This window comes from Corvus brachyrhynchos, unplaced genomic scaffold (assembly GCF_000691975.1).
Source record: "Corvus brachyrhynchos isolate BGI_N302 unplaced genomic scaffold, ASM69197v1 scaffold262, whole genome shotgun sequence".
Classification (NCBI taxonomy): domain Eukaryota; kingdom Metazoa; phylum Chordata; class Aves; order Passeriformes; family Corvidae; genus Corvus; species Corvus brachyrhynchos.
This window is the reverse complement of record NW_008236626.1, coordinates 2,100,971-2,128,382: the sequence shown is the minus strand read 5'-3', so window position 1 is coordinate 2,128,382 and position 27,412 is coordinate 2,100,971. Positions and strand designations below refer to the sequence as shown.

Genomic DNA, 27,412 nt, shown 5'->3' with positions numbered 1-27,412 from the left:
CTTCAGCGGGACGGGAACGCCGACTGCGACCGGGGACAGGGAAAAGAGAAAGGAAAAGGGGGGAAAGAGGGAAAGGAGGAAAAGGAAGGAGAGGGCAACACAGGACAAAGCGCAGCAAGGGGAAGAGGGAAGGAAAGGGATGGGAAAAAGGGAAGAGGAGAGATAAGGGCAGCCCCACACCGTTCCCCAACCCCTCGTTGTGTCACCACCCGGCATTTTCACGGGTGGAACGTGTCCTGTCCCCAGCAGGTGGGTACAAAATGGGCAGGGAACGTTCAGGCAGGGAGGAAAACCAGCAAGTGACAGGATCCAGGGAGCGGCTGGAGCTGTGCCAGGGCAGGGTTAGGTTGGATATCAGGGGAAGGTTCTTCCCCCAGAGGGTGCTGGGCACTGCCCAGGCTCCCCAGGGAATGGGCACGGCCCCGAGGCTGCCAGAGCTCCAGGAGCGCTTGGACACGGCTCCCAGGGATGCAGAGGGTGGGATTGTTGGGGTGTGTGTGCAGGGACAGGGGCTGGACTGAACGGTCCTTGTGGGTCTTTTCCAGCTCAGGATATTCCATGATTGTATGAAACGTGGCAATTACAGCATCTCATGTGACAAGAAATGTGAAAAGCTCTATGCTTCTAGCTGGTGACAGAGAAGAACCCCAGTTTAGGTGCCAGGGGATGAGAAGAGTCACACAAGACAAAAAGCAAGAAGGCAGCTTTGTCCAGAAAGGTCACTTTATTGGAAAAACCTAAAATGGACTTTAAACCTGCAGCCCTCCTCCCACAGCAGTGGTTTCAACGGGCTCCCCACGTTACCTTAACAGACCCATTACAGACATGAGCTGCAGTACAAATGTTAAAAGTGCAAGTATTCTGAACTTCACACCTACTTTTAGGACCTGGCAGGAAACACAAACGCTTCACAGCTCACAGAGAATTCATTCACAGCACTTGGGAGTCCCAGCTGGCTCCCAGCATTCCCCACAGGGTACAAAATACATCACTCAAAGGAGAGTCCAATGCAGAACATCATAGAAGGTAGGGGTGAGGTTCCTTCAAATTTATTTTATTGCAGTAAAACCTCTAAAAGGTAGAGCTGTACAAAAAGTCTAAACAGCATTATTTAAGAATAACAGCACCTTACGCTGCATTTGTTCTTATTTAAAATTCTATTTCCCAAAAATACATTCCTAAATATACAAACTATACAATCTTGTCACTTTAATGCTGGTTTCTGTGATGATATAACTTTAACCTAAAAATCTTCAAAACATCCACATACTGACAAAAGCTCTAATATACAAATGCCTTGGTACCTTTGTAATACCACATAAATAACTTCAAAACCCAATCTGCATTTGTAGAATTGTCCAGAAAGCAAATACTTTATGGTGATCACACATCATCTGCAGAGAGTGTTGGGATGTTTATTCTTGGCCGTGTGAAAAATGCCATTTTCTCTCTGAAAAAAGATTATCAGTTGTTAATGCAACAGAAATCCTGCCAGAAATGCCCATCATCCACATGAGAATTTATCCCACCAGCTGTCCCCACAAGGAGCAGATGTACATCCTCTTACAACCTGCACCTTTTATTTACTTATCAGACACGAGTTAAAACCTACAACACTGACCTTACCAAAAGCCATTTCAGAAAGGCTCGGGGCTTTTTCCTTCCCGGGTCTGTTACTTAGGGAAGCAAAGAGCTGCTTCTGTGCTAAAGAATTTGTTGCCAGGTGGGGAATGATTTGGAGAATGGTGGTTGCTTTGATCATGTGCAGTGCTGCAACCAATTTCCCTGACTCAGCCCTTACACTTCAATATGAAAATACAGAATTTCTTGTTTAAGCAGAACAGTTAACTACTTCTGCAGAGATTAGTCTTCCTCATCAGCATCTCAGTCATCAACAGAAAAATCACAGTAGCAGTCAATTTCTCCTCCCCTTTACCTGTAATTACCTGAATGACTGTACTTCCAGAGGCTCTTTCCGACTCTGTCCTCGCAGCCTGTGGACATCCTTGGCAGCAGCTCTCATCATTTTATCAGCCTTGAGCTCACATTTGTGTTCTGGATTTTGCACCTAAATGAATAATGGAGAAGCATTGTTTATGTTTCCAGGAGGAATTCTCTTACCCTAACTGATCTCCAAACACAGCAGCATTTCAGCTGCAGGTCTGAAGGGTTTGGAAACTGTTGACCCTGGAAGTCACAAGCCACAGAAGCTGAACTGAAGCTTGTCAACTAACCATTCTAATGGAGAGAGCTTTTTGTAAGGTCTCCTTCCAGCCCGTGGTAAGAACAATGGCTTCTGTCAGTACTCTTTCTATCTTCTTGATAGATCTTTCAAGGCAGAAGAACAGCACACACAAGAACACAGCACCCCAAAGAGCACCTCACACCAGCTCCCTCCTCGGTCTGTGCCTGGTGCCAGCAGAGGTGCCTGACAAATCCCAGAAGCTGAGAAGGAGCCCTGTACATGGGGGAGGGTGTGATACAGAGTAAGGTAAGTGCCAACCAGCACACACCACACCTCCTGCAGACTGAGGGGACACACTTGGCAGAACAGATGGCATTTGTGACATCTCGTATTTGCACCTCTGCTAGGGTAGCAAATCCCTGTGCTGGTGAATGCAAGGGCTCAGGACTAACAGCTTGATGGAGCCATGGCAGACAAGACTGACTAACAGTGCTGAGGCTTCATTTACTGACTGTCTAAAGTCCCCCGTTTCCAAAATCCCATTCACTCCAACAAGTGGAATGAAACCCCAAGGCAGGTATTACTCACTCGTTTCTCCACAAGCCTCAGCAGCAGTCGAAACCTCTCATCGTCCTTCACCCACTGCGGCAACTCTTTTTCACCCTGACTTTGAGCTTGTTCCAGCTGTTCCTTCAGTTCCCTCAGCACTGAGATCTCCTGAACCAGCTGGTCGTGCCAGGTTTTTGAAGCCTGCAGGTCCAGCTCCAGGTCCAGGGAGGTGCGGATCAGGCGCTCTGTGCCGAAGGACTTGACTGAAGGCTGGAAAAGAAGGGGTGTATGAACACACTGAGAAGAACTTCCCAACCACTCCACCCAGACAGTGCCGAACACATCATGAGACCCATCCTTCCAAAGCTTCTCTTCACAAACCATCTCTACTGATCCTGCTTTCAAGTCTGTCTCGAGACAGATACCACGAACTCAAGGAAGTCTTACAGCTAAGTGTTTTGATTTCTGTGCTTCCACCCAAGTTCTTCCTTGGCAGCTTCTCCAAATCAAACAAGTCTTGCTTGCACACCTTCCTCCTAAGTTTAGTGTCTCATCTTCAGATGAATCCACAGTTTTGAAGAAACACCTGTGATTGCTTTTTGCAGTAACATATTGCCTTCTGCTAGTTTTGAACACCAGCTGTCCCAAGAAAACCATCTCCTTAGGAGTTCAGTGTCGGTATCCTGGGGGAATTTTAGTGACTGCCATCACAACGGGCACAGGGGTTTATTGTGTGCCATGGCATCACTACAATGGGGTCACCTGAGCATCTGAGACACTGTTCTCCTCATCTTCTTTTCCATCTCAAATTTATTATAAATACTTAAGAATCTCACAACAATAAACACAGCAAAACTGTTCGTGCTACTTCTCTGACAAGATGGAAATACCAGGAACCAACTTCCTCAATTAATTGTTTTAAATGAGTTCCAACTTAAACGTTCCTGTCATAATCTGGTATTTCAAAGAATCCTTGAGAGACTTCTCGCACACAAAGAAAAGGTTGTGAACGAAAGCACGTGGCAACTGATTTATGTTTGCAAACTTTTCCTTTAAAATAGTTTTCTGCTTTTTGCAAGTGTCTGTGTTAGAGGAAAAAAAGTGATGTTGTTACCCGTTTCACTCTGACACTTCGTCTCTCCATCGCATTCCGAACGAAAGGGGGCTTTTTGGATAGTGTGGAACTGTCACTATCACTGCGATTCAGCTGAAAAGCAAGGTGAAAACCACAAATTTGTCATGAAAGAAATACAAGCAGTGCACACACACAATGAGCCAGAGCAGAGGTTGTTGTAAGCAGAACTATGAAGTTTTGTGAAAGGCAGACAGCTGTCACCCCAGTCTGAGTACAGAACATGCACTTGGGACAGCCAGATCCTGCCACAAGCCTTGAACTCTGTCCCTTTTTGGGAATAGGCTGTGAGCAAAGAGAGACACCAAGTTAGGCTATGATGTGGGACTCTACCCCACTGCTCTTCTCCTGTGCAAGTAACTAGGCTGGGCAAAACAGCCCAGAAAAATAAGCTGTAAGTAGCAATAATAATAATAATAATAATAATAATAATCTTATTACTCTTTCCTAGCATATGTAAAACATGGGACTATTTTATTAGAGATTTCTGTTTTCTCTAATCTGCATTTTTCTATAACCTGTACTTTAATCTAGTGATGGAAGAGGCAGCTTTTCCTGAAAGCTCTCGCCCGGGGTTTATCAGCTGAAGAGCTGCCATGTTACACACAGCCTGCCTTGTTTTGTGGTTGTCTGTAGACCCTTACAAAGAGCTCAGCTCAAGCAGGGTTTAATTCCCTTCTCATGTCCCTTCTCAAAGCTGGGGGAGGAGGGGAACAGGCACTGGGATCTGTGTGTACTGGGACATGGCACCTGTACCACCCAAGGCCACTGCTGCAGAGTGAGTAGGGTTTGTTCCTCTGGGAGCACCTGCCTCTGAACCAGGGAGAATCTACACAGCAAATCTGGCTCAGCTGTAGTAAGAGTTTGCCCACTTGGGACAGGTCATGTGTGGTAAAAGACAGTGCTTGCTTGTTTGCCAATTCCACTTAAAAGATGAGATATTTATAGTTTATTCTGACCCTCAATTCAGGAAATAATTGTGAACAAACATTTCAAAGCAGGGGAAGTGACATCTTATTCAACACATGGCCTGTTCAGTTACCTTCAGACAAAGCACACTGGTGACTTTCAGGTTTCCACAGGTTTTTTTCTGCTATTATCAAATACTTACCTTTCCATTTCTATCAAGGTTTTATGTTCACCTCATCTAAAGTCAGGTGGACAGAGCTAACTGAGTTAGCACAGAACACTTCAAGCAGCAGGAACTGTTTAATATGCAGGGTATTCATCACTGTCTTACAGCAGCCCTTCCAGGTCAGTTTGGGCATCTCAACAAGCTGCATGTACCACAAATATACATGCACATACAGATCTGATAAATTTGTGTTTAATACTGTTAAGTTCTAAGGGAAGATACTGTCCAGGAGGTGAGGACAGAGCAACTTCTGAAGTCAGAGGTGGAGAGAAGCAAGCACTGTTTGGTTTCTGTGAGAAATTCAGACTGAGTGAAAACAAGCACTTACAAGCTCAGGGTTTCATTTTCCTTACCCGACACACGTACTGACTCTGCGGTCCTGGGGAAAATGTTTTTGAGCGGATGATGGTGCTACCCCTGACAAACTGAGTTTGGGGTGGATTTGCTGCTCTTTTGTCTTTTGGACGAACTACAGTCGAGGACTGTGCAAGGCTCTCTGTGTTGGTCTCTTTATCCACCTGAAAGACACACAGTGCAGTGTAAACGCCAGCTTTCCATGTGCCCAGGACACACCCCCAGGGCTGTCTAACACGTGTCTAACCTGTGCCACATGTGCACTTGTTACATTCAAACCCAGACACTGTTTAGCCCTTCTCGTGCAGGGTGTCCTGGCACATTGCTCCTGGAGCTCTGCTGCATCCACTGATGGCTGTACAACACAATTGATTCCAATGGGCTTTGCCTGTGGACCACACATCACTGTGACCTGGCAATCCCACAGAAAGCAGTTATGATTTTAAAGACCATTACCTTATTCATTGTGCATCTGCAGCAAAGATCCAAATCGATGTACAGAGAGCTGTGTACAACACACCCCTGTTTGACTACAGCTACATTCAAAATTAAACAAGGCCAAAACCACTGTCACAATGAAAAGAGTTTTCATGAGCAGCAAAAAGAAGGCATGAAACAGTGCTGTACTAACTGTGGGACAAAATGGTCACATAGAGTTATTTGCAAAGATTTCAGGTAGATAAACATTTAATCATCAATGGTGAACTTTCAAGTAACTGCTGTAGCCTTGCTCAGCTCAGTAACAACCCAGTCAGCTGAGCAATGGGAAGCTTAACACATCTTTCTGTTCCAAAGGCCCTTGACTGTACCTTCACTGCTATCTCTGTGTGCAGCTGGGAATTCAGACTTTCTTCTGTTTCCCACAGCAATTTTCCAGCACAGAATTCTTCCTCCTCCTCTGCTTCATTTTCACTGATCTCATCCTGTTCTTCCAGGTCAGGAACCTCTTCATCTTGCCTGAAAGGAACAGCTTTGTTATTGAACTGGCCTGTTGTACACAATACTGTGGTGCTGGAGCAGGAGGTACCTCCTGTAAGCTGCTGGACAGAAACACGTCCCCAAGGCAGCCAGGTGTACCTGGCAGGTCCTGTAGCCACTAAGATTACACAAACAACAGGCTTAGAAAAGAGAGAAGCTGCACCAGAAAACCACATTACTGCCAAAAACTTCATCCTGATCTGGCTTCAAAAGAAGCATGATGAGGGTTCATCCATGTGGTGTGAGCTTAAGGCAAGTGCATCTTGAGGGGAGCTCTCAGGATGCCATTAATCTTAGTTAATAAGTGGTACTGGACAAAACTGAAGCATTGTTTTAACACTCTTTTCAGCTCCTTTGAACTCACAGCAGGCCTCTCCATCAATCCCATTGGTCAGGCTTGCTTTCTGTCTCAAATGTTGGACTTCTTTAAGGAAATCTGAATCTGAACCATATAAAGAACAGCCACAGTAAAATTCAAGCAAAGCCTTGCACCACAGAGTGGAGTTTTCAGGACATCCATAGAAGACTGTACAAATAACAAAATTAACATGGTGCTACTGACAATTTTCAACATTTATCAGCTTTGTTCTCATTTTCTAATAAGCACAACCTCCAGAACAGAAGAAACAAGATTTTTCACCAAAACAGAGAAAGAAGCAGCCTCCCACAGCTCAGTATCATCTGCTCTTTCCTCAGCACACAAATGCTCTGATTACTCCACAACAAGATGGTGGGATGCAACCTACCAGCTCTCTCCACTAGTTAAAGTGCTTCTGCTTTCCTCCAGTTTCTTCTCCACAGCTTCCAGTTCAACAGCTGTCTGCTCTAAGAGTGCTGAGACAGAGTCCTGAGGAGATCAAGAGGCTTCTTGTGAAGAAATGACTCTGACAGACTGCAGTGCCCAGCCTCTGTGGTGAGAACAGCCCCAGAGCAGCCCCAGCCCTGCTGCACACACGAGCTCAGTGCAGCCCCGTGAGCACAGCTGGCCCAGCTCCCCCAGCATGTGCAGGTGTGCAGCTCCAGGCTGAGCACCTTCTGTGCCCTGCATCTGCAAACTCTATCTTGACTTGCCCAGCAAGTTCATGGCAGCAATGGGAACTGCCTGGTGGGCAGAAAAGGCTGGAGCTCACACATCACTTATACCACACCACATACCACCACATCCTCAGCTTCCTGAGCAGCAGATTTCAGTAAGTATTTAGCCCAGGACAAGGGCATATCTGGAATCAACATGTTAATTATTTTGCTTCACTTAACGACATGTTCAAGCAGTAAATATAAACACACCAGCCTTCACTACTCCTCTATTCTAACAGCCACACAAACCCTCTTGCTAGTTCTGTTTAGAAGAGATTTGTTCAGTTTAAGCAGTTGTTCTTACTGTTTTTTCAGTGCAGGGTACTTCAGAGTGGCTGTTTCCTTGTTTACTTTTCCTGTTTTGCTTCTGCTGATATTTATAACTAAGGAGGTTATACCAACGGGTTGATTTCTCTCCGGATCTACATATTTCAGCAAGGCTAATTTGTGCTCCACCCTGTTGAGAGCAAAAACACAGTTTTAGTGTAATACTAAAATGAACAACTACCACAGCAGTCAGAAGAAATCAGAGTGAAAATCAAGTGTTTGATTTTGGCAAATTTGACAAAAAGAAAAATTGCCTGTTTATCCCATTTCAACACCACTAGTAATGCTTTATGTTAATTATTTTTAGCATTGCCAAGGGCTTCCAATCTAAGTAGCAAGTGTTCCACTACAGTGTGCAAGAATCCAGAAGTATGAACAGTGCTACTGCAGCAGGGAGAAATCACAGCCAGAGCTTCAAAGAAAAAGAGAAAGGACAGGAGAGGATGACTCCCTTTCAAGAAATTTGCAAGGCTGACAAAAATCACTGCCCAAATCCAGATGTTTTAGTTTTGTATATCCCATTTCTCTTTATCTGCTTTGTCATTTTTTACTGCATTACATTTAGTACACAACCAGACCAAAGGAATTGGTTCTCAATTACAACACCATAAATGTTTCCAAAAGGAAAAAAAACTAGTTAAGAGTTTGACATCAAATCATGAAGGAGAAATAGCTGTGGTCTGACAAGGTAGCTCTGTTACAAAACATTTATCTCATAATTGTTTTTCCTGATGAAAATTGTCATTGCAAAGAATGCTGTGGGGGAGAGACCATATGGCTGAAGATTATCAGGAAGGCTTTCACAGAAATTGCCGTACCTCAAGAGTGTAACATCGTGTTTAATTAAAAAGAGGAAACAAACACAAAGTTATTAAAATAGAGCTGGATACTCACCAAACATTCTTCAAGGTGAGACTTATCTACAGTGCAAACATCGACTCTTAAAGTCTTCTGGCGTAAAGCCGGGTAGGAGATGGAAACCCAAAATACTTCATTGTACACAAGATTGTCTGAAGCTTCCACCGGCCTCGTGCGGAACAGGCAGCTCGTGCTCTCCGAGCAGGGCAGGACAGCCACACGAATGTTCCTGTGGGAACAGCACTGCGCTCAGGACTGCCCTACAGGGGTGCAGCTCCCCCCACAAATCCCTCAGTGAAAGTCATCCTAAGCACTGTGGACACTGCTGTCCTTTCCTATTCTTTGGAGTAGCAGTCAACTGAGAAAAAAGGAACATCTCGTCACAGCATCAGAGATGTGAAGTGGCACGAGTTGCCACAGACATCATCCTTCTGAATCTTGTAATCAGACATCATGGGATCCTGTTTTACATGGTTGTTTACATCTGTGCAACCTGTCACACTGCCCATACCCTTCTGTAGGTAGGAACAGCAAACATGAATCAAATTTTTGTCAGCTTATTCAGCACACAGCTGAATTTAAAGACTTTGTGCTTGGAATGCGTCTAGCAGTAGCTGCACATTTTGTCACCCCTGTGCAGGTGTCCAAGGAGTTCTGCAGCAGGACAAACTCCCCCTCCACTTGATGGAGGTGCTTGAGGCACTGCTACAATTAAGAACCTCACCAGACAGTGCTAATTCCAGGCAAGTCTTTCCTGAGCAAATACAGACTTTTGAGGAAGAAACTGCACCTCACTTCAGTTTACGGGTTTATGAGTTTATAAGTGTCACCACAGAAAGTATAGAAACATTTCAGGAAGGGTAGATTTTTAAGAGTGTGAAAAATCATAAGCCAATCTCACTTTCATTCTCACTGGGACCCAACACAAATATATATATCAAGTGTGTTTATTTCACCCACTTACACTTTTTGATCTTGTTGTAACAGCAGTGCTGGAACATTACTCAGCTGGATGACCAGTATTGCAAATTGTTTATTTTTGTCATCATATCTGAATTGGAAAGACAAAGAAAAGCATTATTATTAGAGAAGTCTGCCTTGGACTCCGTGGATGAGTATTTCACTTGTTTCATTAACACAAACGATACTAAAAATTTACAAACAAGAAAACACCATAATGGGACCATGACTTGCCCATAGCTTAAAACAAAACCAGTCTTACATTACATTAAGTATTGCTACCAGAACACCCAGAATATGGAACAGTCCAGAATATCCAGACCGTAAGAATTCAGATACAGTGGACTGTAGGTTTGACCTAACACACACTGCTTTTCCTGGGGTCTAGTTAAATTGCTACAGTGTAGCCACAATTTTTTGAGAGACCTTAATGGCTGCAATATAGAAAAGTTACAAGTGAAAATACTTGCAGTACAACAGTGAGGATGTTGTGAGTAACCCTTTACTTTGAATGGCCATGACAAACGAGTTTTGTAGGATTTCGTTTTTGCAAATCCCACATAACTTCCAAAAAGTCATTTAAGGAGGATGCCTCTGTGGCTGCCTTCCTACACCTGACCCACTACTGTGGGATCCACGTGAGGTCAGGGATTGTGACTGCCACTTATTCTCAGCATTTTCCCCACCCAAGCTGCACTCTTAAGGATTCTGCAATCCAGACAAAGGCTTTCTCTGGCCCAGCACTGCCAGTGCTCCCATTGCTGGTTAGCACCCTCACACCACAGTATCACCAGTTGATTTCCACTGACATGAAAGAGGGCAACTGGGCCAAGAACCTCCTGGAGTCAAGTGTAACTCTTAATTACACTAAAACAGGGCATTAGTTAATTAATACTAATAGGACAGGATAAGAAAACAGCACAGAAAGCACTATCTTTTAAATACCATATATCATTCTTTCTATTGGAAGGCAAATCCAGTAAAATATGTTGCACATACCTCATTGCAATTTGCACTTTGGCTGTTCCAACTGCTTCTGTATCATCACTGTCAAACACCATCACTTCTGACACACATGGTCTGAAAGGAATCAATGACAATTAAGGATTTGATTTGCCTCTTATTGAAGTGTTTGTGTTTAGGTGATACAAGATCTTTCCCTTCCATTCAGGGGTTGTGTATATAGCTTGTGTAAAATTAGCAGCTAAAAGAAAGCCCATTTGAGAAATAAGTGCAATCAGCCTTAGAGGTATGTATTACAGTGCTTATCAGCAGAAAGTCATATGTCTTCCCTCTTCACTGCCAAAAAAAAAAAAAAAGCTACACAAAAGCCTGCAAAAATAAAGCAGTGGGGGATTTTTAAAGGGTTCCCTTGACTGGTTTTCAGTAAAAACGGCTGACTGCCCAGCAAGAGAAATACGACTTAACAACTGCAATCCTGTCCTGCATCATGACAGCAAAAATTCTCAACTTTTATTAGATTTAAGTAATTCCTTTGTTTCTTTAAGAAATCAAACTTTCTTAAGCACATTCAAAGTGACAGAGTACACTGACTGGCCTTGCTAGAAACAGCTATTCTGCATCATTTCCCTCCCAATGTATTCCTCCTCCCAAGTTTTATGCACTCAAAGTCCCCAAAACTACATTCATTGTCTAATTGACTCAAGAGGCTATGCTGTAGCACATGAAAACAGGATTAGCATTCTTCTCTTCTAAGTGTTTTCCATATTACTGCTTAGCACTCTCTTGCATTTCATTACATCTCAGCTGCAGAGGGTGGCTCATCCCACTCTCACCACTTGGACAGGCACCAAAACGGCACTGTGGGCACCACAGGGGTTGGTAAGCTGATAACCCAAGCAACACTAACATCAGACCTGTGAGTGTGCATGGGATGCCTTCTGTGAGTGTCCCACTCCCCTCTCCACAGAGCTCACTACCCCACTGAGGGGACACAGGGGCCCTGGGCACCCAACTGTCTGACTGCTTGAGCCCAGGAGCTCTAACTTACAGAAGCATTGCACTCCCTTATCAAAGTCAATTGTGCTGTAAACATAAAAATCACCCATTTACCTAGAGAATTAATAAAGGTAACTAATGAATGGGAGGAATCTGAGATGAGCCGTTTGTCACCTCTACAGTTGTGTTTTGCAACTAACAACCCTACAATTCACCTCAACATTAATAAAAACAGTAGGAGAACCCATGTTAGTGGTAGCCAAACCAGGTATCAATAAGATCAGTACCTTCCAGTGAACTTTCTGACAAAGCCCCCACAGACAATCCAGAAAGCCAGCAAGAGCAGTGACTCCCAGCAGTGGAGTCCTTAGTGGGAGAAGTCCTGCGGGAATCACATCCTGCTCTTGCTCCAAGCACTTGGGAACTGCATCACACAGCACGTGCGCATCCATCAGGCAGTTCAAAGTGCTTCTGCTCTCTTCCTTAAACATCCCAAAGTCCTCTCATGCTGGCTGAGGGCGGTCACTGACTGAGAGGAGGGCAGCTTTACACCTGCCAGATGGCTCTGCTCCTCCCACCAAGGCAGCAGCCACAGCTTACCAGCACCTTCACAAACAGGCCAGCTGTTCAAACAGCTCTCTGTAAGCTTGCTCCCAGCTACTTCTATTATGCATCAGTCATTCTGATAATCAAATTCAACCTGCTCATAGTTTTTTCAGAAGTATTAAGAAACCTGAGATTGAGAACTTTAGCCACTGATTTACAAAAAAAGGTCATAACCAGCAGTATTCCAGCTGACTTTTGTGCAAAGCTGAGTCATTGGTTTTATCCTGGAGAGAGATCTGATGCCTACCTTTGTACAGACGCCTCGTACACCCCACTATCTCCAGCAACAGATTCATCAGACACTGCAGCTGACACACCTGCCACCTTCAGTGCCGTCCCTCCAGCTGTATTTATACCTATCAGAAAAGCACAGAGGAAAACCAAAAGCAGGTGTTAATGAAAACAAAATGTCTGGATAAGCAGCAGCTTTTATTCTTATCCTCCCCTTGAATTGCATTTTTTTCCCCACCCAGGTATTGTTAAGCAACTGCACATTTCTGAAGACAGAGAGGACCCAGGTAGGGCAGGCTGAGCTCAAAGGTGGCCATGAAGTGAGGGAATATGCCCAACTGCCCTGGAGAACAAAAAGTCCTGGGAAAACGGGAGGAACAGTCTGTGTGGTGGAGGTGAGAGAGGGTTTCATTGCACATTCAATGCCCATTTAATCCCTGGGCCCTGCAGCAGTGTGAAGGCTGAGGACACACGGATTGTGCTGAGTGTGTTACAGCTGCCTGCCCAACACCTCCCTGGGCACAGGCAGGCAATGCCAGGAAAGACTTCCACATCCCTGGAAAGGCAGGGAGGCACCCATGACATGATGGGCAACATTCAGAAGCAGCAGGACTTCGAAACTCTAGCAAACTTTTAAATACGAGCCAATAAACCAGCTCTGACTGCAAGGCACCCTTAGGCAGGTAGCAGTTGTTCTGCTCCCAGCCACCCAGAGAGCAGTGGCAGGGCAAGCACTGCTGACCAAGCTCTGGCCAGGTATGGATCATGCAGAGCTGCATATCCCACCTGGAGAGCTTATACCAAGTTTAGCTTCAGGAGTGGAATAGCAAAAAAACCACCACTGGCCTACCCCTAAACCCAAAAGGTTTGTGTACACAGGACAAAAGGTAGGTCCAGAAGGACCTGGTTAACTAGCTGAACATGGAGAGAAGGAGAGGTTATAGGATTTAAAAGAGCAGTCATACACAGGAATACAGGGAAAAAGAGACACGGAAGAGAAACCAAAGAAGGTAAAGCAAGGAATTTGGCACAGAGGTGTTCTCTCACATAAATTTCTTGTGCTACAAAACAGGGAAAGATTCTCCCTGGAAACCTGCAAATTCTGCCATCTTTCCACTTGAGCATTTCAGTGGAGAGGAGCTGCAGCCAAGAATCTGGAGAACTCCATCTAACTCCATCTGCCAACGTGGCTAACGAATGCTGGGCTGTACCCAGCTCTTGGCTCTCCACCTCTGTCAGGGATGTGGGAGACCTGCTCCAAGAGTGAGGAGGTGCCATGTGTCACCCTGGGAGCAGCTGGAACCCCATAGCAGCACAGCAACACACTCCTCTCCAAGGGGCTTTTGATTTTCAGAAGAGGCCCTTCTTTCCCATAGACTTAGAAAAGCACATGCCCCCCAACCAATATATGATTTCCAGTGCATATTTTCTTTATTACAAAGCAAGTTTGGGCCTTGGTTGGTTTTCTGGGGTTTGAGTTTGTTTTTTTCAGATTTTTTTGGTGTTGTTTTCTTCACAGTCTCACAAAACCACTTACAGAATTAAAACCAGCTTTGAATAAACTGGTGGAAAAGTGTGCAAGGGTTATGGAATACCATAAGGACTTGGGAGGACATAAGAACTTGCAAGCCAACAGTAGAGGGTGCTACAGGTGACCCTAATCCTTTGAGACACCTGTGCCATTTGGGACCCTTTATCCACCGATTTTTTGACACTACCACCAAATGGCATTTCTCATCTTGGTACTCCCATGGAACCACTGGACAGAAATAGAATGTCCAGACCTTTTCTCCATAGGCCAACCCACATGAACAGAAGTTAGCACCTGTAACACAACGTAACAGTCATTAACTGAAACAAGTGGATCCATTTAATACCAGCATTCCTGGTTTAATCCATCCTCCCTCCTGCCACGTGCCAGGGCCAGGTCCCGCAGTGCTCTGGATCATAGGCTGTGCTGGAGGTATGTGGGCAGGGTCAAAACTTCTTTCCTTAACGCTCCTCCGTACCTCCTAGTCCATGGTTTTAATAGGAAAATAACTTCTTCCCCACTGGCTGGCTTCCTAAATTCGGTTCTTTGAGTTTTACAAACCAAATGCTGCTCTGGGAATCCCTTTACACGGGACTGGCTCACTGAGAAAGGCACTGCAGGTTGGCCTCCACACACCAAACCTCTTTTTCTCCCTCAGTTCCCAATGCTATAGAGGAATTTCAACCCAGAAAGCCTCACTCCTGACCACCTCCCCTGAGCACCTTGGGGCCAAGGGGGTGAATACAGAAAGTGCACCATAATGAAGTGAGCTCTGTACAGTGGAGTGCTAAAGTGTAAAGCTGAATAAAGATGAATGGTTCCCTGACAACAATTCCAGCCATCCCTTTCCTTACTGGTTTTGCAAAGGACTTGGAAAGTTCAGCCCTTTCATGCAGCTAATTAACACAAAATTTGGACTTCCAGTTTTTAGCCTTAAGTCTCTGAAGAAATATCACGCTAATAAGGAAGTTTATGGAAGAGTTCAGAACTGACTCAACTCTCTTCCATTTTTCCAAGCAGGTGGATAACACTACCTGTGGTTTTTCACTTTTTTTTCCACTCTTATCAAGAACTTGAAGTTTGCTCTTCTCTTCCTGCCATTTTCCCTTCCATGGGCCTTGAAGAGCCATGTCATGCACTGTCCTCACATACAGACCATTTAATCAGAGAATGCTGGACTCTGCCAGATTCCAGGTTTTGCTATTAGTTTCCCCTGAATTGCTCAGGTATTCTTCACGTCTTGAAGGTGGCAGAGGTTCTGCTCTAACAGAAAGCAGCAGCAAAGCCCTCAGATATATTGTTCAGCTCTGCTTACAGGACATGTGAGCATGCTTTGCCCAGGACTGACCACCCCAGAGCCAGCCCCTGCATTTCGGGTGTTACACTGAACCCCCCACTCCCAAAATGCCTGAGGAGTAAAATCTTATCTCGTTATTGCCCTGAAATAAACTACTTATGGTGATTATTTTGTCTGCTGACTGGCTAACAGCAGTAATCACTTAATCTGCTTAACACCTGAGCTTTCACTTTAACAGCCTTGGCAAATCTTGAAGAGCTAAAAAGGTTAAAACTAATCAGCGCCTAGTTCTAATACGAATAATTAGTGTTTCCTACTCAAATGCATAATACCTCTTGCTTGTAGGAAAATGGTAGCTCAAAGGGGAAGATTTGCACTTGTGTTTTTCACTGTGTTTTAAATAGTGTCAGCATTCTTAATGCAGAAGGCGGTGATAACATGGTACTAGCTCCCTTTATTCACACAGGCTGTTCAATAATCCTATGAAAAACAGAAACAAACTGTACTGCTGGTTCACAGGGCTATAGCTTGCAAGTTTATATTGCCTTTAAAGCTCTTCCTCACTGCAGCTACAAATCCAGTCCTTTCACTTATTGGATTTAACCCAACTTCAGTCACAAGGGCTTCAGACAGGCCCTAGCACTGTGTCCTAGCTGTGCCAACTGCTTTCCATCCGCTTCAGACCATCCATTCCAAAAAAGGATGAACCCTTCCCACCCAACCAACAAGCCATATGCATATATGAGAACATCCACTGTCTCTAAATGTCTTGTTTTATCATGCTCACAATCTAAACACGTTTTTGTTGCTAAGAGACCAAAACAGCAGAATTCGAGCACAGCCTTGACATGTCTGCTCAGCTGAAATTAATGAATTCATTGCCACTGATTACTGGGAACCAGAGCAGGATCTTATGCATACTGAGGTGGTGGGGAAGGATTATTATTACTATAATTTGTTAACTATTAAGCTAAATGGCTTTTCCAGCCCTCCTCAAAAGCTTGGTCAAAAACTTTCCATCTGTATGGCACTCTGTGTCTCCCAGACCCAAAACAACAGAAGACATTCTGAATAATTAAGTGCCAAATCGAACCAGGAATCCCACCACAACCATTTATATTTGCACATGAAATCCCTGTGATTTGTGTACACATGCATCTGTGTACAATAAAAACACACCTTAATCAGTCTCCTGCAAGACTCATTGGATCAGTATTTTTTGCATACAAATTAAAATACCAACCCTCCCTCCCGAACAAGACAGAACACAGAGTTGAAAACATTTTTTAACATAAAGATAACCAGATGACAGCTTTTGAAACATTTGCTTCTCAATGCTTTATGAACAACATTAAATATAAATGCATGCAGATCTTTTCCTACCATACCTTGACCTAGATGTTTTTCTCCGGCTCGAGGCTCTTCCAGTCTACAGTTGCCACTCCCAGTGTTTAGTGTGAGTTCTGACAGATTTGCACTTATCTCTGCATCATCAAAATCCATATGGCTTGAAAAGGCATCACCAGTTAGGAGTGGGTCTATCACCAGCGGAGAGCAAGGTGGAGATGGAGAAGAGAGGGATGACCTTGGGGACAGTGATGTCATGGATTTGGGAGTACCAGACAAGGACCTCAGAGCCTGCATGCGACTCGTTGTATCCGCTTTTTGAGTTTTTGCTACTTCATTCTCGTGAATAGTGGTGATACAGCCTGATGGCCTAAACCCAGTGGCTCCTTCTAAGAGCAAGTCAAGCTTGTTTTGATATTCCGAGTCCAACTGCTCCAACTGCTCCAGGTGCTCATAGTAGAGATCAGTGAAACTGGCTGAGGTGGATGAATCCTGGCTGGAGGTGGCAAGAGATCCTCTGCTAGATGCAAGAGAACCAGGGCTGCTGCTCGAGGAGAGGGAAAGCATGCTGGTGGAGAGACTGAAGGAAACAAGTCAGAAAACCATGACACTGTATCTTCTGATTTCTCCTGAAAACACTGCAGTGTCACCACATCTCTAAGCCCACAGGGTGTTGCTTTGTTAGCTCAGGCCACACGCATTAGTCCCCAGAGCAATCCAGAACCACAGTCTACACAGCAGAAACAGTGGGTCACTGCTCAGGAAAACAGTATCAATCATACACATTTTTCTACTCACCACATCAGACTCGTAATTACGAGTCCTTGTTTAGCCGAAACAGCTCCAGTGAACAGTTTCAAACCAATTAAAATTAGTGACATCCCCCTCCTCCCGCACCTCTCTGGAAAGTATCTAAGGCTCCTGTTAATCTCCAAAGCAGACCACAAAAACCAGCAAGGCCCATGCAAGAAGATGAAGTTATTGCAATGAACTGTCTGACCATATGGAAATTTTCTTCCATTTGCCTCAATCCTGGACCTGCAGCCAAAAGGCAGTATCACAGCTGCCTGGAACTGGCCTTCAGAGATCACAACAGCCAGCAGTTCCCAGAAAGCTGGCAGGATTTATCCATGTGAAAGACTGCTACATGGAATCCAGGGCCAACAGAGAAAGGGAAAAAGTTGGGGCTGGGCTGTGCAATCAATGCACACACCTTATTTATCCTTCGAGTTCTAGGTTCAGAACATAACTGACAACAAAATTAATTTTAAGCAGGTGCTGAACAGAAGTCTGTTCAGATGAGAACAGCACAGTTTTCTGCTCAGGAGACCCAGCAAGTATTCCAGTAGTGACTACAACATGGACCACCTCTAGAAACTCCATTTAAACCAACACTCCTGCTCTGCATATTGAAGACCTTGGTCATTACTGACCCTCACTTCAGATAGGGATTAGCTATTGAAAAATTTCTGAATATGTATTAAGTGGCTTAAGTTGCCCCACTGAAAAACAGTGAGATATTAATAAGCCTAATAATCCCTTATTTATTATTTATAGGGTAAAAGCTGGATGCTACATTTGTATAATTATGTCCTTGACCTTATGAGAAAAAGGCAAGTATGCTGTATTTAGTATAATTTTGGCAGAAAACATCTTCTGCATTTGTATGACAGATGTGCACTGCACCACATTTGTCCAAAAAAGCTTCTGATAGATGTTTTTGCATATTGGCAGTATATATACATCTGTTGAAGCCTAACAAATTTACAGCTTTTCAGTGTACTTTACTGTGAAAAGGGAGGGGTTTTAAATTAATCTTTTCCATAGCAAAAAACTGGGCTCAACTTCTTTTTGTTCATGCCTTTGAATGCCAGACATTTTGCATTATGGGGTTAATAACAAACACTTATTCTTACGAAGGAGCATGCCAAGAACACTGGGCACATGGTTAGGAAGAAATTAGTTTCACATGCTTCTTGGTCACCTCAAAAGATCCCTAATCAGCTAGGTGAAATGAAAATATGATGCATTTCCACTGCATTAAAAGCCTCACAGATAGCTATTCTCCATGCTGGCTTATTTACATGTCAGTCTTGCACTATGATTTCTTTCCAGTCTTTTCGGTGTCATCTTCATAAAATGAAACAGAATCCAAGTGGAGCAGAAGCTACAAACAGAGTAAATTCAGTACACACTGGTAGGAAATAACCTCAACCAAGCAAAAACCCCACCAAACTTTCTTGCTATCAGAATGATAAAAATATAGTTTTAGCAAAATGATTTGGCCTTACTGCCTGCAGTCATGCATTAGTCTGCAAATAGCAATCCTGTGGTCTTCTGAAACTACAGCCTGAACTAGAAGCCATTCTTTACATGACATGAACCACAACAGATGCAGGGATATCTTTATATATTGTCACATTGCAAGCAACAGCACGCTTGGAATTAGAGAAATACTATCATTTGTACAGTAACGTGTAGTTGCATTAGTAAGATTCACTCCACTTGCTGTGTGTTAAGCTGTCTTTAACATACTTTATTAATGTAATACTTCAATAATTCAAACTTTAGTGAAAAAATCTCAGCTATCCCGTGTCAGCTAAATATTCCTGAAATAGAAGGAACTGAGCAAACTCCTGTTGTGAGACAGAGGCACCACCACGAGGTTGCTCAGCCCATTGAAAAGCACCCATTGAACTGATGTATGATCCTAAGGCTTCTCCTTCCACTGACTACACAGGCGCCTTAGGTCACTGCTGGAACTGAAAAGCCTTTTAGCCCTCTCAGTTGGGAGCTGGAATTGTTAGCAGAGAAAGGCCGTGGCACAATGTGCAACAAAAGCACCCACAGCTTCTGGAAAGGGTCACCTACCTCTTCAGCTGGGTGTGCAACATGGCAAGCAACCGTGTGGTTTCCTCCAGCTCTCGGACAAGCTGATTTCTTTTGCTGCTCAACTTCAATCTAAGAGAAGATCAAAGAAAGAGATGAGCTAAAGAAGCACTTACATATTTTAAATAAGGAGTAAAGGAAAAATCTACTTTTTTTGCTGTGAAGTCCTACAAAAGTTGATAGGAATACACAGGACAGAATTTGATCAAGCTGTGTAGGTGTTTACCAACTTCAGAAACTTTTAAAATGCAGAACTCAATCCTGAAAACATTCACAACAGGAGAAAATAATTACAGCTGGTACCATAAAAGTTAATGTCTCTAGGATCAGGCCTCAAAGGAGTTGGGCAGATTTTACCCACTATACACTATTGCATTCCTATAGTTACTGTGCCAATAAAAAGTACAAATGTCTTAATTTCCTTTCACTAAAGTCTATGGATGATTAAGGGTTACTTGATTTAGTTATTAGCCATCCCATTACAGCTTTACATTACTGACTTTAGCAACATCTTAGCTTTATTTCCCACCTGAACTGGTTTGAGACAAACACGTGCACTTGGGTGCTCACACCCTAGCTGAACAGGCCTCTGGACACAAAATCCTTCTCCATAAATGTGCTACTTCTTTGGCACTCTAGAATGTCACCATATTCCCACAAATCCCCAATGAATGTGTTCACCTTATGGCAAGACCAGAAACATTTGTCAAACCACAGATACTTCATGCAGTTAAAAGTCTCATAGCAGAGACATTTACATTTCTTCCAGCATGATAAAACCATGAAAAGCCTATGTAGAAAACTGGTGTCATCTGGACACTGACCGTCTTTACATTACTGACTTTAGCAACATCTTAGCTTTATTTCCCACCTGAACTGGTTTGAGACAAACACGTGCACTTGGGTGCTCACACCCTAGCTGAACAGGCCTCTGGACACAAAATCCTTCTCCATAAATGTGCTACTTCTTTGGCACTCTAGAATGTCACCATATTCCCACAAATCCCCAATGAATGTGTTCACCTTATGGCAAGACCAGAAACATTTGTCAAACCACAGATACTTCATGCAGTTAAAAGTCTCATAGCAGAGACATTTACATTTCTTCCAGCATGATAAAACCATGAAAAGCCTATGTAGAAAACTGGTGTCATCTGGACACTGACCGTGTCGAAGAAATGAAAATACAGAGCCAAAGAGAGAGTGAATGCAGTGTGCCTATTCCATACATGTTCAAGAGACTGCCAAAACATTGCTGAGCCACCCACATTAATACATCCAGACTGTAAAACACCTGTAGGCAATGCCTAATGCAGTATTCATCCTCACTGTACATTCCCGTGAGATATCCCCCTGCAACATAGGTAAAATTAGGGAAGAAAGTTGTCATTTTTTTCAGCTAGTTTAGATTCACAGGATATTCCCTGCAAGCCCTACAGCCCTGTCAAATACCAGATCCTACAGCAATCACATACAAGGATACTCAGAACAAACAGCAAATTTAAAAAATTTAAACTTCCATCTGCTGACATTTACCAAGGCCCAGACTGCACAGCAAGTGTAGAAGCTGCTGTGAGGTGCTGGCTGCATACTGAAATGTTACACTACACTGGGCTATTTCGAACATTTTTTACATTCCCATAAAGGATCCATTGTAGGAACAGCAACCCTTCCCCACAGGGACAGTAAGACTTGCAGATGAGTTGTTTGGGAGATGATTTCAGCAGCCCTCTGAGTAGAGTGTCCTGGGAATGCGAGGGCACTGCTGTGGGCAGTCAGCCAGGGGATGTTGGTGCTTGCTCCCAGTTACCTCTTGTCCAACAAGGCACTGCCCTGTGCTCACTAACCTACCTCTCAGTGAGAGCTTTGCTCTGAGTGTCTCTGGCAGCCTGAAGGTCTTCCTCCAGGCGCCTCCTCTCTGTCTCCAGTCTCTCCACCTCTCCTCGAGTCCATTTTCTGGGGCTAATAAACCGCATTTCTTTTAAGAGCTCCTCCTTCTCATTAATCAGTATCAGACGATCCCGCTCAGAGTCCAGCACGCCAGGCCAGGCCTCGCTGTCAAGCTTAGCCAGTTGGATTTTCAGGTTTGCTATTCTGCAGGAGAAAAAAAAGCAGAGGAGTGCATGATCTCCTGCTCCAGATATGCAAACGTGTTCCACCACCCACCACATCTTCCACTGCCCTGAGGAAGGCTCTCAGCTCAGGGACAACCACCCTCATGTGCCCCTTACCAAAATGGTGTCAAGTGACAGCACCCCTGGGATGCAGACATGCAGAACAGGATTTTAACTCAGGTGTGTTCACAATGGAAAATGAAGTTTCTACCTAATATGCAGTGTCCACCAGTCAGGGAATAATACAACGAAAATTCTGGATCTCAGAAGAAGCTATCAGATATATTATAGGTGTTTCATGTGCATTACAGCTATGACCTCAGAGCAGTTTGTGTGGAGGGTATGATGAGGTAATTACCTACTCTTTAATCATTTTCATGGAAAATAACCATGTACTCCCCATATAAGATTCAGATAAAGATCAGTGGTTAGTCAAAAGCTTGGAAACTCTGTTTCATCTTTACAATGAGGAAGTTAATCATATCTCCATGCTGCTGCTGCAAGAATTCACCTGTTGACAACAGTAAGCATTTTGGACACATTAAGGAGCTATGCTACTTCTGGTGCAACCTGGACTTGAGGATGTCAGTAGTTGGAGAGGTAATGTGATCCTACCAAAATCCAGAGCTGCTTTATTTGCATCAGAATCAAAGCCTATTTTCATTAGAGGTATCACTCCAGATTTCAGTTTAAAGCCTGTATCACCAGTCTTTCAGCACCACACCACCCAGCTCAGGCAGGAAGATAATGACTAAAAGCAACAGCAATACAGATGTAGAATTTAGCAAGAGCTTTGATTGACAGCGGAGAAGAGCACAACTTGTGGCAGGTAAGGAAGCTGCTCACTCCAAATATCTGCCCATTCCCAATTTCCCAAATATCTGAGCTGCTCACTTAGGTCCACAAATGGTCAGCTTTGTAATGCAACATACAGAGGGAAGCAGAAAACCAGCAGCAGGCCAGGATACACAGGATATTACAAGGGCAGTAATGTCAGTCCTCCCAAAGGAAGCTGCTGCCTTTGCACTCACTGACCTACAACTCTTCAAGACCTGACAGGCTGATCATGGTAGTTTGATGAGAAACAATAGTGCAGATAAAGCTGAATAAGAATTACCAACAACTTGTGTTTCTGAACTCACACAATCCAAAAAATCAAATGGGAAGCAGGGAATGGGAAGGGCACAATGGGCTGGGGTGAAAAAAAATTGAAAAGCTTGGAAGGCAAACAAGGAGAAAAAGTATTTTGTAAGATATTTGCAAAAATAATTCACCTGACAGAACACCGGAGAGTCAAGGCATATGTTCCCCTTCACATGATGAACTCAGGTTAATCCCTCACTTGGGTTTAGTAAATACATAAGAAATAGAAGTGACATGTAAAATGAATGTCCAATATGCATCTCTCTTTGAAGAGGGCTTTGTGATCTGGTGACAGTTACAGGACTTAAATGGGGTACAGCTAAGAGTTGCAGGTACTGTTCTGGATTAATCTCTCTAGAATTTGGTTTATGCCGCAAAAGTGCAGAGGATGGTGTGTGCTTCCTTCAGCAAACCAGCACACAGAGCAAATTCAGTGCCAACCAGCAAAATCGAAGCGTGTGGAGTAAGCAATAAGATGCAGCAGCAGCTACAAGGCTCCTGAATGGCCTTGAAGAATAAAGCTTTGTGTTCCAAGCTGCAGAGGCCAAGAGGAATTCGAGCCCCAAGAGAGCCTGTGAAGGATTAGGCTCACACACACTGACCTGCCTCCACCATCGCAGGAGACAGATCAGAGATCACCCTTCTGAAGAGGAGCATCGCTTTCTGTAAACCCATTTCCCACAGCAGGTTGCTTACTCTAATTAAAGTTCCATAATTGATAGATATTCAGCTCAACTATTTTTAGGTCGTCTTAAGAGCTGTTTTGTTTTTGGGTGCCAGATTAAGTGCAATACTGTGCTCCAACGAAGAATTAACAGCGGCATTAATTCATAATCCAAGAATTCCTCTGTGCATTTTGAAGGGATATGAGTCTAAGAGGATTGGCTGGCATAAATCTGATCACTTTTGGCATACATTTGCATGGATATGGCTTTTCCACTGGAATTTGTTCTCTATGCATTTCTGAGTCTAAAAGCTTTGTTAAACTAACCTCCAGTTTTACCTTGGTACATGATCATTATTTTTCCCCTTCTCAGCTAAAAGGAGGTTTATTATTCTATTTTTCCAATAAAACAGCACCATTACAAAAGAAACATGCTGTAGAAAGTCTGCACTTGGCTGAACACTCCGGCCCTTCAGCATTCACTGCCTGAGTCTGAACTGCATCACTGCTGAGCCAGGCTGGGCTTGCAGTGCTGGGCTCAGGTCACACCATCTTTCTGAACAAATACAGAACAGGAAGCTCAAGTTTTATTTAATTGTTCTCTTTCTATCTAGAAAAGGCAGATAGATGATTTATTCATTGTAATAACAAGTCTCTTTTTTGTTAATTAGGGAAAGTTAGTACTTTCTATTGTTATGCAACACAGGCATAGCACGTAAAATTTTTAGTCTCTCTGGAGGTTGTACAGAGCACATGCATCTCCACAGGAGCATACACTAAGATGTGTATCTACAGCCAGTAATTAACAATCCGGTATCAGATAAGCTTCTGTTCTTGAGAAAAAAACCCACAAACGAAGTGGGAGGTGTGGTTTAAAAACCGACCAGTCAAATACCCACCATTTTTGTAATGCTGCTTAATGTGACATTAAAATATTTCATTTTAGGAGATTAAAAAACATACTTCTAAAATCTCTGAGTTACCACCAGTCACAAAGAACCCAAGCTGAAAGTTTAACTGCTAAAGAAACTAGAACAGTGCAGGGTGTGAGTGCTACACAACTGAGTTACTGCTACATGTCTGGAACTGTACAACATAGTTTAGTTGCATCTCTGATTACATTTATGCTGCAGCAGCTATCTCCTTTCTGAGATGTAGCAATGACAACCTTTTTGACATGATATCCATTATCAGTTTTGAATATAATTAAGCCAAAGGTTTGTCACTGTAGCTGGCCTGCACCCTTTTTTTCAGGTTTTACATTATCTGCTCTAGGGGTCTGTTGTCTCCCCAAGCTGTGACAGGAAAGGACGTAGTGGTGGGGAAGGGCACTGGGTCCTGGCAGTTCTGGTGTGGTGAAGTTCAGTCAGATATTCACCTACATCTGAACTTTCAGTCTGCTCCACGGCGATGGCGCAAACAGTGTCCACCAGAGCCTGCTTTCAAAAGCACCAGTCCCTTACAGATCTAGTAGTTCTACACTAATTAATATTGGGACCATCTTGATTTCAAGCCTTAAATTTCACCTTTCCAGATACTGCAAAGCTAATAAAACACATGTATTTCCATCACTTGGCTCCTTCACAGTACGTGCGTGGGCAAAGTACTTAGTCTTCTATTGTGTTTTTGGAACATTTTAAAGCTGCTGTGGGGACAGGAAACACTTCTAACATCACAAGGAAGAATTTTCACAGGAACAGAAGGTTCCTTGTGAGTCACTATATCCATAGTATTGTTCCAGTTTTAAACCAGTTGAGGTATTTGTTTCTGCAGCTTCTACTAAATACTGCGCTAAAACCACAGTGCTCTGATAGTTGGAGATCTTTTCATTTTAGCATCAACTATTCATGTCCACTTAAATCCATCTTTCCTCATGACAATGTTTTTTAAACTTTGAGAAAAACCTACAGATAACCTAAGACAAACATGGGGTATGAGCAGCAAGTATTCTTTAACTGCAGGTGTGTTGTATACCCCTCATTGTCACTTAAAATGAACTACTGCGCTGTCTTTATAAAGAGCATATTAAATATGTTCTCAGGCTTCTCACTATTCACCTGCCCCTCCTTGGAAAAGATACAGGATAAAGTAAGAGTATTCCTCTTCAATCTGAAGGTGTAAAGTCAATGTGAGTTGAAATACAGCCTTTAGCAAAGCTTAGAAGTAAAAAAGCACTTTTAACACCGCAAAATTAACCACCGCATCTGAAGGTTATTTTTAATGTTGCCTTAGAAAGTCAGTGAATGATTTGAATGTCAAGGTAGTTTGGCAAATGTTGGACTGGCAAAATAAATAGTTCTGATAAAATTGCTCCACCTACAAAGAGAAGTGTAAATTCGTGTCAAAAGCAGCTGGGCACACAGTCTTCGATGACTGCCACAGACACAGACCAAATTTTATGCCACTAAGAAACATGGCCTTCTGGCCATGCCAATACACCAACATGAGAGCATTATGAGTAACCTCAGCCTTAAGGCTCTTACTTCTAACCAGAGGTTGGACAAAAAGCCTTCTCTTTGCATACATCCCAAGCACAGATTGTACCGTGCGGCTGGACTTTGTTATTCTGGAGTTGCAAAGTCCCTCTAGGGCAGTTAAAAGTGAAGAAAGAAGTCACCCCCAGCAATGGTAACATCACTGAAGAAAGACTAGGCCAGCCAAACTCTAAGTAATAATTCTTGGTGGTTTTTCATTTACCTACACAGTTGTGTTAGCTATTATCTATTAAAAAGTAAATCCTGGAAAGCTTTTGCTTAAATTGGCCTGTTAAGTAGATAGAATTTTTTTTTTTTTAATCTATTTTTCGTTCATCTGAGATCAGGGGGCAAAGGTGAAAATTTACATTCTTACAGATAAGCTCTGGAACTGCAGCCATTGACCATATTTTGATGTAAGGTGTTAACACAATATACATTTCTCCTTATCACACTTAGGCATGCAAACATTCATTCATTTCAAATAAGGTAAGGAGATGCCTTGCAGTGCAGTCTCCTTATTAGGAAGAGGGAAGCATTGGCAACAGGTAGCAGAACAACTTATGTCCCCATAGGTGTGGCCAGACTGAATTCTTTATGTATTAGTCATGCTTTAGTAATTTCTAGGATGGTTATTTATTTCGTGAAAGATAACACTGGCCCAAAAAGCCTATTGTCCCGCTGGCTCAAAAATTCCCATATTTACATAGCAGTAATGCTGGGTTTCAGTCTGGTGGCACCTCTTCTAGTGAAACATGTCCTCAGAATAAGCTGTGTGACAAGCAAAAGGAGCAATGGGCCAAAGAATTACCTTCTCTTTGCCTCTTCATACTGCAGCCGTAATCGCACCTTCTCAGCCAACTGGTTACTGCTGCTGGCAATAAACTGAGATACAAAACATCAAATCAGCAACTTAGGAACCACTCCTCTTTTGATATTTCCTTTACACTGTTACAAGTGACACTTGATTTTGTCAAAGTCATTTCCTAGCTAAACCAATCACAGAACAGGAACATACTGCATTTGATTACATTTTTCATGTTTTCTTCAAATACTTAAACCCCAACAAGATTCAAAGGCTCTTTCTGGCCTAGAAAAAAAGAGAAAATCCACCACATCTGTCTTGGGCTTCTATTTCTATGCACACACAAATACCTTTGCAATCCTTCTTCTTAGATGCTCTTCCCATCCTTAAGTGCTGCATTGTATTTTGGCCTGGATGACATCTTGCTTTGGCTGTAAAGTCTTAAAGACAAGGGACATCCCATCATGCCCAAATCTGCAGATCTTTACTAACATGTGTGGCCCTGACCGAAAGTGGCTGCAAACATTTAATAAAGGTTCACAGGAGAGGCTCTGTGCTGTCCTGTGAGGAATGAGATGTACCTACCCCCAGCACTGACTGAGTGCTTACCGAGGCTGGGACCAACCTGACACTTCTGATCTCCTTGCACGTGTGGGACTGAAGGTTTATGAGCACTACAACTTTGGAGGCATCAAAATATCTGCACATAAGCTCTTGCTCTCACTTGTAATCCCATGAAAGCCAAACACTCTTAGGGGAAGAGTCCTCATTTGAGCTTAGCCCATACAGACCTGCTG

At 43.4% G+C, this 27,412-nt stretch overlaps 1 protein-coding gene across 1 annotated transcript in view; it reads right to left on the bottom strand.

Annotated features, from left to right (window-relative positions):
- Positions 1 to 705: 705 nt before the first annotated feature.
- The window catches only part of WWC1 (WW and C2 domain containing 1), a 47,157-nt gene continuing 20,450 nt past the window's right edge, over positions 706 to 27,412 (bottom strand). The window contains exons 9-24 of the mRNA XM_008644210.2: positions 26,622 to 26,695; positions 21,267 to 21,509; positions 19,398 to 19,487; positions 16,568 to 17,106; positions 12,368 to 12,476; positions 10,555 to 10,635; positions 9,560 to 9,646; positions 8,632 to 8,824; positions 7,715 to 7,867; positions 7,080 to 7,180; positions 6,165 to 6,312; positions 5,355 to 5,519; positions 3,849 to 3,941; positions 2,774 to 3,004; positions 1,947 to 2,068; positions 706 to 1,450 (exon numbers count right to left, since the gene is read on the bottom strand). Of these exons, the coding sequence (XP_008642432.2) occupies positions 1,384 to 1,450; positions 1,947 to 2,068; positions 2,774 to 3,004; positions 3,849 to 3,941; positions 5,355 to 5,519; positions 6,165 to 6,312; positions 7,080 to 7,180; positions 7,715 to 7,867; positions 8,632 to 8,824; positions 9,560 to 9,646; positions 10,555 to 10,635; positions 12,368 to 12,476; positions 16,568 to 17,106; positions 19,398 to 19,487; positions 21,267 to 21,509; positions 26,622 to 26,695 (2,496 nt within the window). The 3' untranslated portion in view covers positions 706 to 1,383. The remainder of the gene's footprint in view (positions 1,451 to 1,946; positions 2,069 to 2,773; positions 3,005 to 3,848; positions 3,942 to 5,354; positions 5,520 to 6,164; positions 6,313 to 7,079; positions 7,181 to 7,714; positions 7,868 to 8,631; positions 8,825 to 9,559; positions 9,647 to 10,554; positions 10,636 to 12,367; positions 12,477 to 16,567; positions 17,107 to 19,397; positions 19,488 to 21,266; positions 21,510 to 26,621; positions 26,696 to 27,412) is intronic.